Source organism: Embiotoca jacksoni, unplaced genomic scaffold, assembly GCF_022577435.1.
Source record: "Embiotoca jacksoni isolate LCO1_2020_lvr unplaced genomic scaffold, fEmbJac1.0.p SCAF_6, whole genome shotgun sequence".
Lineage (NCBI taxonomy): Eukaryota > Metazoa > Chordata > Actinopteri > Embiotocidae > Embiotoca > Embiotoca jacksoni.
The window spans coordinates 15,332,691-15,345,899 of NW_027185414.1; the positions used below are offsets into that span (position 1 = coordinate 15,332,691).

Consider the following 13,209-nt stretch of genomic DNA (forward strand, 5'->3'; position numbering starts at 1 on the left):
GGTGACACACTGTGAACAAAACTATCCAGAAAATCTGCTCACAATATCAATTAAGATTCCCTGACTTTCATTCTCATTTCATACGGGCCTCAGTCGCATAGAAGTCAATCTTCTACTTCGAACTAGCTCTGGGCCAAGCCACACGTAAACTTACAATTCAGTGTGCAGAAACACAAAAGCCAAGAAAGGCAAAAAACACACGGGGGAGTTTAAGTTTGGTGAGATTTGGTAGATGAAAATATATGCTGACTGTTTCTGAAAAGCTTTTTGAAAAAGTCTGACGACGTATTCTTTCCACAGTCATTTGAAAAAGCGAGTCAGTGAAGTTTCGGAGGTTCAGTTACTTGTGTCACACCAGGCTCAGAGTTTGTGGCATGTAGCTCTTTCAGACCAGTTAATCCTAAAGCGACCAGGACCGACCTCCGGGCATCAGTTTACACGACTTGCTTTCAACAAACACCTACCAGTATCCTGACTTTACAAAATAGCCCACTGAGACTCGTGTGAGGGCCAAAACAGCCAGCTATAAGTCATGTTTGAAAACTAAGTGGGTCCACTGTTGGATTTATGATCCTCACTGCAGAGCAATGGAGCCGGTGTTGTCGTTTGTAGTTTGGGAGTGGATACAGCTGGGTAAAACAGTTAAACTCTGGCTCAGCATAATGCTCTCCAACATCAACCTTTAGCTCTGTGTTTACCATCGGACTCCAAAGATAGAACAGATACTGAACTTAACATGAACGCGTGACTTCAGAAAGCGCTGGAATTCAAACTATTTACAGAGGACAGCAAACACGCAGGCTCACATACATGCGCACCCACCAATAATATGCCACGTTTGCATACAACTGAACATCTCCACCATATCAGGCTTAACTAGTGAGAAGACGCTCCTCTAATGACCATCTGTTTTCCTCTGAATCACACAGAAATAACTTGGAGCTACACACAATATGTTTGGTGTGCCAATACAGGCATTTCTGTCTAATTCACAGGGAAACTATGCTGAGGCAACAGGAAGAGCTTTTAGCAATGCTGCACGCACACTCAGCCACGGTGTGACATCACTGAGCTGTGATGCTAACCACATTGAGGAATAATAACAAAACAGACTTCATAAACTGCTCAGTCAGTTTTCATGTTCACGTCATGCCAAACATTTGAACTATCCCACAATGTTTCACAAGAAACCACTGCATACAGTATTAAACATCAAAAATATAACCATCATCTGGATGTGCACAAACAATCCATCATCAAAATTAAAACAGAAAACCAGGCAATACATACTTTACATCGCACACTTTGAAGCATGTTTGTCTTTGTAAAACGTCTGTTAAAATGCGCACTATGGCAGACGAAAGAAAATGTGGAAGATACTTCTGTGTAGCGGTTTAAAAAAATAGTTCAACATTTAGGGAAATATCCTTAGTCACAGTTAGACGGAAGGATTAATAGCCCTTCCATGTCTGTGCAATAAATATAAAGTTACACCCAGCAGGCAGCAAGCTTTGCATAATTGTAATGGGGAAACAGTTAAAACATGTCTCTGGAGTCCACCAGCCAACAGCACACTAATTAGCGTGTTATTAATGTTTAGTTTGTAAAAACTGAAGTGTAAAAATGACAATTGACTGCAGTGGCTTAGCTTAGCTTTGTCTTGTCAATATAACACAATAAGGTGAAAAAAAAAGCTCAGGATTACTGAAGGAAAAGTTACTCCTGGTTGGATCTGCATCAGTGTCAGGCATGCATTAAAGGTCTGGGACTGCCCTGTGACTGATCATGTAACAACTCAGAACAATAAAATCTAAATCTTTCAGCAGATGACTGAGGTAAAGACTCCAATAAGCCAATCCATGTTTGTTTGGGCAGTAAACGTACACACGGCCCACAGACCATCTACAATCTTATTGAACATGATTTCAAATCAGCTGTGGGGTCACAAAGATTTTGGAAATCATGCAGACTGATTTCTGATGGAAGCTGTTGACTCTATTGATAAGAAAGAAAAGAAACAGATTTTTAAAAAGCTGGTTTTCGGACATTTAGCGCATACTGGGAAGTTCTGTTTGTGTCTTGAGACATTCACAAATTCAATATAAAACAGCTGAAAATAAGACTATGGAACTTCTGTAAACTGAGAAGACTTTTCAAAACAATCCCTGCATAATACAAAAACAACCAGCAGGTCTGCTCAGGCCATGCAAAACCCTAACCTGCTTCTTTGGAGCTTATCCATACTGCACGGTCTGTCTCTCCTTGTTTCTCAAGTTTTATTTCTAACAGATTTGCCTGTTTCCAAATTTTTGACAATTTGTTCTTAACGATTCGAGAGTTAGAGTAATCCCAGACCTTCAGCTATTAATTACTTAAAAGGATTTGCTGTAAAGTCTAATTAAGGATTTGGAATGTCTGCTGATTAGGCAAGAAAAACCACAGCAGACTGAGAGAAGGGTGGCCACAAAACTACACAGCTGTACTCACCTTTGTTACACTGTTTAACTGAAAAATAAAAATGAGGTGGAAGTGACTTTGGGGTTCCCATATGTAGATATAACTGAGGTTCCAATTTCAAGTTTCATTTTTGTCTGGAAATGTAAAAATGTTCACCCTTCATCAGCCTTTGATCCAGGACCCGTTTATTCCGTTTCTGCATCATGCATGTCCCACATGCTACAACAAGATTTATGTTGAACTACATACATAATAAAACCCGGGAGAAGCATGAAGGCAGAAAGAGTTGTAGAGTTATTTTGCTCGTTATTTGAGCAGGTTGCAGCTTGTTGAGACGGTGAGAGATGTCATTTCTGCTGATGAAGTCGTATTTAACTCACCTAAACAATGTCATCTTTGCCAAATTCTGATACATGAAGGAGTGGCAACCATGACACAATAACGCTGACATAATTATTATGGGTTATAAAATGTATAAGAAGGATTAGTTAAATATCAATATGATGGCATATTCAAAAAAGAATTACATAAACTGACTGAAGAAATGATGATTAAAAACTATTCAGTTGAGTCCAGGTTTACTTGTCTTAACTTGTCCTGAGCGAATTGCAAAAGGCAAACGTGACCTTTGATGTTAAATTGAACTCGGGCAGGACAACTTTAAACAAGGTTAAAAAGACTATAATGTAGTCAAGAGCTGAGCTGACTTCCAGGAGCAACTGATTTTAAAAACAAACAAACAATGAAATGATCAGCCTTGTGAGCTGCTGTCAAGCTCTAGATTGTTTAGATTTCATTTGAACAAAAGAACAACTTTCAATCAACTGTCATAAATAATCATTATCCAACATAAACAGTATTCACTGGTCTATTTTTTTTTTTATGATTCTCAAGCATTACATCTTTTATATACTTGCAACATACTAAGAGCAAGTTCCAAAACTCAAAGATAATGAGATAGGTCCCTATTTCTGTGAATCACATGGAACAACAGAGGGGTTTCAGTATTAATAAGTTTGATGCTGAAAATATTGTACTAAACCGCTGACAAAGGAAAAAAAGAGAGAAAGTCAGGCCAAAAAAAAATTCAAAAAGGGTCTGCACACTAAAATCACTTTCATTCAGTTGCACGGGGTAAAACCTTTTACTGAAGCTTCGGCTATGAAATCCAGGTTCATATCTGAATCCTCAAAACTTTTCACCCACTTCCAAACAGATGCAAAAGTCCATCCATCCATTTCCTTCTGCTTCCCCGGGGTCAGGTCACCTGGATAAGCCCCAGAGCCAGACGCAGAAGTAGCTACCTGGGGTGGCGGGGCGTGGTTGTGGGTCAGCTGCAGGAGGGACTGATTGGGGGAGTGGTTCAGGGAACGGTGCCAGGGAGAGAGTTAATTAGCGCAGGTGCATGGTGTTACTGATTGTCTCTCTCTCCATATATAGCAGCAGTAGCACGCCGGACGGCCTCTCACTCCTGTGGGGACGCAGAGCAGCAGGGTGGCTGCAGACCTGCCGTTGGGCTTGGAAGCAGGAGATTCTTTTGTTGTTTAAATAAACACATTTGCCAGTACTTCAGCTGTTGTGTGTCTCTGTGCTGAGGGTACCCACGGAAGTAACCGACAGGTGTCACACTACTCTTTAGTTAATCCTCAACATTGTACTTTTAGGTTTTATTGGAAATGTTAACAATCCCTGAGAGTTTCCAAATAACGTTGACAGGAAACGGTGCAGCCAATGTGTCTCTTTCAGCCTCTATCGTCAGCGTTGGACTCGGGCAGCAGGCTGTTGGCGACAGTGTCTTTTTCATGGGACCACTGGGACCACTGGGGGTGCCCATGTTTAGATAGCAAGCAAGAATACAAACAATGACAGGATACAGGGGGAAATCAGACGGAGCGATGCTGCACTTCATTCCAGCCCTGCCAGTCTGCCAAGAAAGCAGCAAATGAGTCAGAAAAAAGAAATGAAAACACAGGATACTGAGATACCACAAGTGTGAGGCTTCAGGTTGGATTGCCTAACTACTTTAGATAGAATAGATTGGTAGATAGGTTCCTTTATTGATCCCAGAAGGGATAGGAGACGTCTTATCAGCTAAATATGTAGACAAACAATACCCCTACTCTGGATGGCTCCAAGACCCACCACAACAAAAGTTCAAAGTGCCAAGAAGATGAATATAAAATGGTTCAGTATCCATTTCAGCATGAAACATTTAACCAAATAAAATGTTTGGACACACAAAAACGTGACAGAAAACAAGGTGCCACGAACACAGCGCCAATGTTACTCCATATTTCTGCAGGTCACGAAATATGTTTCTGTATGAGCCTCTACAAGAAAGCTTTGTCATGTGATAAATTGTGTCAAAGGCAAAAAACAAAGTCACTGTGGACAGATCCATCCCCTGAAGCCAACACAAACCTGGATCATGTTTTTGAAACCATTGAGTGACAGTCTTTTGTGTCTCAAAACATTGATGGCAGGATGGAAAAAATCCTGAAGGCACATATCATATGGTTATGACCTTATGTGAGCCTCAGCCGTACCTCTCCTCCCAGCTCTGTGCAAAGGACCTTAATTCAGTGCCAGGCACACATGCAAATAAATTGCTGTTGGATTTGTATTATACGCTGCACCACCTACTGACATGCAGCCTCAGTCAGAAAGTAGAAATACAGCTGGGGTATCTGGTGGCCTTGAATCATTTACAGTCCAAATCCCATGAGGTACCTATGTTGCATGTCAAGCTGTGTCTGTACCAAAGAGTCAAACTCTAACTATGTGCTAACAAACATGTGAACACATAAGTGTATGTACTTACCAAACCACTTCCATATCTCCTGTCCTCATCTATTTTTGGACTGTGTCCACCACTTACCCAAAACTGTGCTGCTATTACCAAAACCCGACCCTGTCGGCCATCATGTTTCAAGAGCACAGTATTAAAAGCAGCACTGCCAGCTGTAATACAGCAAAATCCTGCTGGGGTTTCAAAGGATGAAAAGACAACATGGCAGGATGATAGATGAGCCAATTATCGCTGACCATTAAAAGCATAATTGACATGACCAGTGAGGTGCAGCAACTGTCAGCTGTGATAGTAGACAGGGCAGCTGCTGCAGAGGGAAGGACATCATGAGAGAGTCACAGTACTGGTGTTAAAGGTCACAACCGTCAACCTTCAAAAAGACCAAACTGTTTCCGAGAGCTTGTGTTGTAAACCATATGAATCTTTCTGGTGCCGTCTCAACAAAAACTGAATGTGAGACGCGTCACAAAGGAGGAGTTTATTGTAAGGCTGGTATATTGGATTACGTGAAATAGGTCTTCTAGTTTCTGGTGTTTCAGTGTACATTTAGAAAACTACTGTGACGCAAACATCTGTGTGACACTGGTATTTGTCAAGATGTCAGTCTGTTATTATTCAAAAGGGACAATATGTAAGATTTGTAGTTTAAAACATTCAAAAATTGACTAAACGTATCCACAGAATGGAGAGAAAAAGCTGCGGTGACTTTTTGTCAACGACACCTGTGTATTGTGTTGCAGTGATATCTGCTGAAGCATGCTAAAGCAGCCTGTCCTGTCTTGTAATACCACAAGATGTGATACTGAGTCACTGTGGTGTCCAGTCAGCCCTTCAGTCCCACATTAGAGGAGGAAGAAGTGTATTTTCACCTCCTGTTAAAACGAATGAACAGTGAGCACAACGATTGCTGAAACGTTTGTCACTGCAGACAACTTGATGTAGAGATCGCAACGTTTCTTCCAGACTGCTGAGTAAACAGGTGTTAATGCTGTTAATGCTAACGGTGGCTATGCAGCGCTGGCTTATAGATGGAACTAATTGTATTCCATGAGGGGCAGCGGCAGGAAGAAAACACAACGGGACTGGAAACGTACATATTCCACCTTCAACGTGGATTGGCTAGACAGGATCATGCACATATATTCATTTTCTTCACAAAAAAATTACAAAAGTATTTGAACAAATTAAAGTTCAATAGCGCATTGTTTAAGTATTGTTTTTCTCCTATTGTGAAATATCTTTGCAGTGTAACACTCTCTACAGCCTAGTTATGAGCCTCTGACACCTTAACTGCTGCATCTCATCTGCCAATGGAAAGACTCTCGCCAGCCAAGATTCACCACACTTAATATTTAATGTCTTAGTTCAGAATCATCTTGCTCTCTGGCAAGAAACACGAGGGGTTGCTGTTAGATCTCACAGAGGCTTTGGGCTTTTCACAAAAGAGTGTAATAAATCTTTTACAAGAGGAGGACGAGCGTTGGGCATAATGTTCTCCAGCACTCTTTCTTTACACCACGCTGACACTGGATTTACACTTAGCCTACTGAATCTGAATGAATCTTTCCTCCTGCATTGGACATCCAATGCTAAACTATAGATGATCCTGATAGCGGGGGACTCTACGGTCGACTCAAAGAAAGGAAACAGAAACGGAATAAAATGCTGCCGCAACTGTCAACTGGAAGATATACAACAAATTTGGTTAATTTTGTACACCGCTGTATTTGTACTGTATAGTGCTGCACAGCAACATTTGCCCGGAAAATAATCTCCAAAAAGCAAAACTCAGCTTCCACTTCATGAACATAATTGACCTGTAAACATAATATAGACGGAGAAGGACAAATTCTCAAACTCTTCTCAGAAAAACAGTGTATCTGTCAAAGCAGAAAAACTGACAGTTTCATTACAAATGATAACAAAAGTGCTCTACATATAAATATAGAAAACTGTCACTGCAGATTCAAAAACAAATACTTCTCACTGTCCAGAGGTTTGTCTCCTCTGATTAAGCATATACCATTCACATTTCAACTATAATCACCAGAACAACTGTACAAGGCAACGGCAATTTTGACGTTATAGTGTTATTCAGTACATTTTTTATGATATTTTACTAATAATAATTTTGCCAATGTTTTGAGATATTTTCAGAAAACTTTAAGTCTTTTTTTTCCTAGATATTTTATCATTTTGTGTCAGACATGTGGCTGATGTTTGGATGTTTTGCTTGCTTTTGTGAGATATTTGACATCTTTAAATTTACTGACAAGTGTAATACAACAACAAATGGGAGTTGAAGGATTTCTCTTAGCTTGGCAAAGAAAATAGCAGAAACCCATTTTATGACACTTGTAACTGTTGAAGGCTTCGGCAATCACACAAAAAGACCACTTCAGTGTCAGCTTCAGGTGCTTCAACAGGTTGAACCACTCAAATGCTGATTTGCCGTGGCCAAAACAAAGTCACAAGTGTGCAGTAAATACCAGAGGAGGTGAAATTTGGAACTGACCCCGATTAGACTTCTTACTGAAGTTTGGTTAGTGTTAATGATTAATCAAAGAGATTTAAAGGAAGGTAAGGGAGTAAACTCACACCGTATGTCGAAGTGTGAGTGGTTTGCATCACTACATCACAGTCTTTTTAGAAACATGAACTCATCAACAGTGAAGAAACCTGAAATTTAAATCCACTTTCATGCTGCATATTCATTCATGAAAACAAATACAAAATAGTCTTCATAACTTTGAAATGCATGCTTTTACTATAATTCATAAACTACTTTTTACAACATTGGTAAAAAGAGATAAATTGATATTACATAATTATGCAATAGAAGAGTGCATGTTTTGTTTAATTTTAAAGAAAATGTTGTAGCTATTTTGGCAAGTTGTTCAGAGAGTGTATGACCATTGATATTCAAATGGAGACAGTGGTAGAAAGGAAGACCAAATATGACATAGTTCAGATGCCTGTCTGTCTGCATTCTTTCTCTCTCATCAGTGCATTCGTTTATCGAGCTCCTCTTCAGATTAGTCAAAGAGTCAGCTGTATGTATAAATGTCACTAACATGATCAGACATTCCCAGCCCATACAATACTAAAACAACTGGTGTCATCATGAGAGTATTACCTCAGGAGGACTAACTGTGGGCCCAGGAACCAAAACTGGAGCTTTAGCTTCCTTCAGTCCAAATAAAAGTTTTGGACCTAAATTTGGAGAGAAAGAACCATGCAGTGGGACTGAGAGTATAATAGACAGAGAACTGATACTATGCTGGACAAAACCCCAGTAAAGCACTTGTGAATGACAGAGGAGCCCGAGGGCCAGAACCAGAGGCCCATAGTGAACATCATGGACTCTACAAAGTGTGGTACATTAACCTGGTCCTTGGTCCTGGGCTCATATCCGGTGTTAGCTAGCTGTCTGTGCATTAATCCCCATTCATAGAACTATAATGACAATCTGATTTCAGAGAAGAAAATATGTTTTTTTTACATCATTCGTGTGATCATATAGCTGCTTCTTTTGTGACACCGAGCAACGAACACAGCTCAACTCTACCAGCTACAGGGACCGTGTGTACAACAGGGAGGGGATGATGTGGAAGAGATGAAAGCACCACAAAGACCGTTCTGAAGGATTACAAAACACTGCATCTGCTTCAGTGACCTCAGATTTAAAGAGTGACTCGTGAGTCGATGTTTAAAACAGGAAAAGGAAATATGTTGTGATATTTGTGAGATGTGTTTATGATGGAGACATCTTTTAAAATACATTTTGTATTTTTCAGATGGTTTCCCTCTGCGGTATTTTTTCTTTCATCATCAGATATCAACAAGCTTTCAAGGCAGTCAAGTATTTTCAAGCACATGCCGCCAAGTTTGCTTAACACAGCAGAGTCAATATTAATAGAGTGCTATTTAAGCCCAGGTTTATACACAGAGCAGCCAGAGAGTTAATGATTGACCAGGCTTTGGTGGGTGTCAATGAAAAAAAAAAAACATAACTATGTCAAGACCTGAGGTCTTACAATTGTTAACCAGGCTCAATAGAACTTATGGGAAAGCCATAACATTCTTTAAGTTCAATGTGAAACTGCTGGGAAGACATTTTATTGCACTCATTAACCCACAGTCATTTACCAACCATGAAGGGTAGTACGACTCGCCTATCCTGAGTGCTATTGTTACAGTGTCTTGTTTTTCCTTGGTATTCCCTGGACTATTTGCATGCTAAAAATATGTATTCCTCATCATGATTCATCTTTGTGAAAAGCAGCCGGACGGACAAAACAACCCAATAACTAAGCAGAAATACAAAACAAAGCGGCTCCAATCTACAGTGATTCATGTCCACAACAGAGAGTAATTCCTTTTCATTCATGTCAACACAGGATTTCTTTCAAACAAAAGAGTCTCCAGACAGTTGACCAGTTATCCTTAAAGGAAAGGTGCAAAACTGACTTATCCTCTCACACATGACCCAGTTGACTATGAGGATACAAATACACAGTAGTGTGATTCGTAATCAAACGAGATAGATATGAGAAAACGTTAACATCGGTCTGGATCTCAACTCTTATTTGGTGCACAAGAACTGACAGTCTGCAGTATGAGTTGATGTTTTTTAAAGAGTCAAATGTAAAACTGAATGCATTCATAAATAACATGAGTTAAAGAATTAAACTGATCTAAGAAAAATTAAAAACTTTACTTCACTCTTCTTATTTTACTTTCCCAGTGCTTAAATGTAAAAAAAAAAAGTTGATTTTAATATTACATAATATTATATATTATACAACAATTAGAAGAATACAATACGGAAAAGTGAAAGTAAAATATGTAGTGGTTTTTTTTTAACATTGTATTGATGAGGTTTGGCTAATCAGCATCAGCATGAGGCAAAACAATTGAATTCCTAATTTTAATTGAAACCTTCAGTGTGGGAATTTTATGTATAAACGCCTGTTACATTCAAGCCCTTAAAAAGAGTTCACACAACACTTGTAAAACCGATCACCACCCAGTAAATCTCTGTATTTCACAGGACACCGTTTTTAAATGTGGTGTCTGCTCAGACATTCGCTCACCCGCTGGGCCTGCGAACTTTTAGCTTAATGCTTACTTTAATGGGAATAAAATAGTTAAATCAAGAGTCTCTTCTATTTTAAAAATGTTATCAAATCAAATGGATCAAGTTCTGATCGTGAAATGAGTCATTTTGCGCAGCTTGTGACACTCACAACCATTTATCCACCGTTTTGCAGCCACAACAGTAGTACCAGAGTAAGCTACGGCGGAGCATTTAACACAACCTGTCAAGAGTGCTTTTGGAATGAGTCTTGTGGGCAGAAATGGGGGAACTTCTCCATCCAAATGAGTAGCAAACCTAAACACAGTCATTTTAGGAAATATGCTGATTTAAAGATAATTTCTTCTCTATACACTCAGTATAGCCCTGATGCATTTCTGGCTAGACTGCATGGCCACCCCAGCCCAAGGCCAATTTCAGTAACAGTTTTAAAGCTTATCAAACATCGAACCACTGCAGAGACATTACATTCGATCGTTGCAAATTAAACATTACACTGTAAAGTCTCGACTTGGACTTAAAAGTTTACATTTGTTTTTATTTTCAGACCACTTTAGAACTTGTGATGAGCTGAATTCATGTACAGCTGACTGAAGTTGGTATCAAATGAACAGTCATTGGCAGCAACCTCGTATGTCGCTTGGCCACCAATGCTGCCTATTCTTCATGTTGAATAAAGAACTCATTCTTCAAACTGAAAACTATAACATTGATATTGGCACTCAGACAATCATGCTGGATGCATTATCTGACTCTCAAGCAAGACATTGCTTGCCACAAAAGTTGTATGCTTTTAAGTGAAGAGTTAGTTCAAGAGATTTAAAGACAATTCTTCACTTTCCCTCGTGCTGGTACTTCCATAGAAGTGTGTTATTTAATGAATAAACTCTGTGTGTGAGTGTGCCACAGCAGAATAGTGTTTGTTTTCCAAACCTACACCTGGTGTTGTGAGTTCAGTCATTCTATCTTCAGATGGCCTCAGGCTCTCGCTGATGATCACATAGTTTATGTTAATGGCACCACTAGCGCCTCTCTGGGCGGTGTAGTCCATGTGTAGTGCCTCAGGGGGGGAGGGGGGGGCCTATTCAAACAACCCACAGAAAATACAGTAGACAGCCCTGTTTTTCAACTGGCAGGGAAATAGTAAATTGGTCTGACCGGTGCAGCTGCTGAGGGCTTCAGTCAAGAAAAAAAAACAAGAAAAAAAAACTATACTTCAAGCTTACTTCAGGTGACAAAACCAAAACTGAAGGACACAGTGGGAATCTATAGGCTCTGAATGAGCTTCAGAGATAAAGCCTAGGCGACTATGAGCAGGCACGGTGTGACAAGAGGTAGACTACTTCACAGATAACAGACACCCTGGGGGCTGAACGCCAACACATGTCCGAACAAGTACCACCGAACACAGGTATCGCAGCAAGTTACAAACACCTTTACAACTAAAACATAGCAAACAAGTGTGACAAACAAAAGTAAGTATGAGAGACGTTTTTACCTTTAGAGTAAAAGGATCGATGTGAATTCAGGTCGAGGTCCCCGCTGAAAAGGGAGATAAAGTCAGAGGGCATCGCAATCCCTCAGACAGAGGAAACCGGACACCCTCAGTCAGACACAGCGTCACGTCGCGCAACTTATTTTCTATCTAAGAGACAGAAAACCGTAAAAACTGTCTTTAGACAACAGTAGTAGCGAACTTGAGTTTAACGTTATGGCTGGTTAACTTTCTCTGCTGTCACTCGGCTGAGTCCCCCCTCGGTCCGCCTACGACGCGTGGTTGTTGTCAGCAGATGACCCAAACGCTTATGCTGGGAGCCACGCCCCCACCAATGACGCACTACGTAATCATTACGTCGGAATTATCTATGAGGGGTTTTATGAGTTGTTGGGCTTGTCCGCTTACAACCATGAACTTTTTTTTTTTTTTTTTAATTTGTTTTTTGTTTTTACTCCGTGGTAATTTTATTAATATTTTTGTACTATTATCGACTCTATCTTTACGTGTATTAACTTCAGCCCCGACCTATTTAGCTTCAATAAACCAGATGTTCTTTGAGTGTCTGACCACCAAAAGATGTCTATATTTGTGGATTCTGTTCAACAAACAAAACAAAATTATGATAAAGGCACAAGAAATTGTGTTTCAATGTTCATAATTTGTATTTGATTTAGGATAAACCTTCTTTATCTCCAGAGGTTTGGGTGCTGCACAGATAAAAAGAGAAATGTAATAAATAAATACTTAAGAGTCATATGAAACAAGAAAAAGTAAGGAAATAAAAACAGAAACTGTAAAATTGAATTGCAAATAGAAAACATACTGCACACTAACATTCAATATACTGTATACGTAATACATACCGTACTTTAGTAGTGTGGAAGTGAATTTACAACAGGCCATCGATATGAAGCGCTGTCGTTTATGATTCACAGATCTTCAGATCATATTACATATTACTTTGTATTTTGACAACATTTATACAGTAAGATGATATCTTGTTGAATATTATAACATCAACAGGTAGGAGCGCCATGGGTTTTTAGAACTGTGTATTTTTTATCAGTTCTTTTTCAGGCAGCCACCTCATGTTTGTTGTCTCAGCTTTTGTTGTCACTCCCTTAATGGGAGCTTGGCCTTGTTTCATAAATATTAACTGTTATACAGCATATCATATGATATAATTGCCAAAATGGAATAGTACTTAGCTCTTGCCTTATACTAACTTGCTAGAAACATAAGATATATCTATATTTGACATGTTGCTGAATATTATACTATCGACCACTGGACATGGCTGGCATTTAAGGTGGCAGCTGGTGAAAATTAAACATACTGTAAAACATA

At 39.5% G+C, this 13,209-nt stretch overlaps 1 protein-coding gene across 1 annotated transcript in view; it reads right to left on the reverse strand.

Moving 5' to 3' along the window:
* The window catches only part of nfat5b (nuclear factor of activated T cells 5b), a 38,629-nt gene extending 26,488 nt beyond the window's left edge, over positions 1 to 12,141 (reverse strand). Inside the window, exon 1 of the mRNA XM_069174139.1 lies at positions 11,863 to 12,141. Coding sequence (XP_069030240.1) covers positions 11,863 to 11,935 — 73 coding nt within the window. The 5' untranslated portion in view covers positions 11,936 to 12,141. The remainder of the gene's footprint in view (positions 1 to 11,862) is intronic.
* Between the last annotated feature and the right edge of the window lie 1,068 nt (positions 12,142 to 13,209).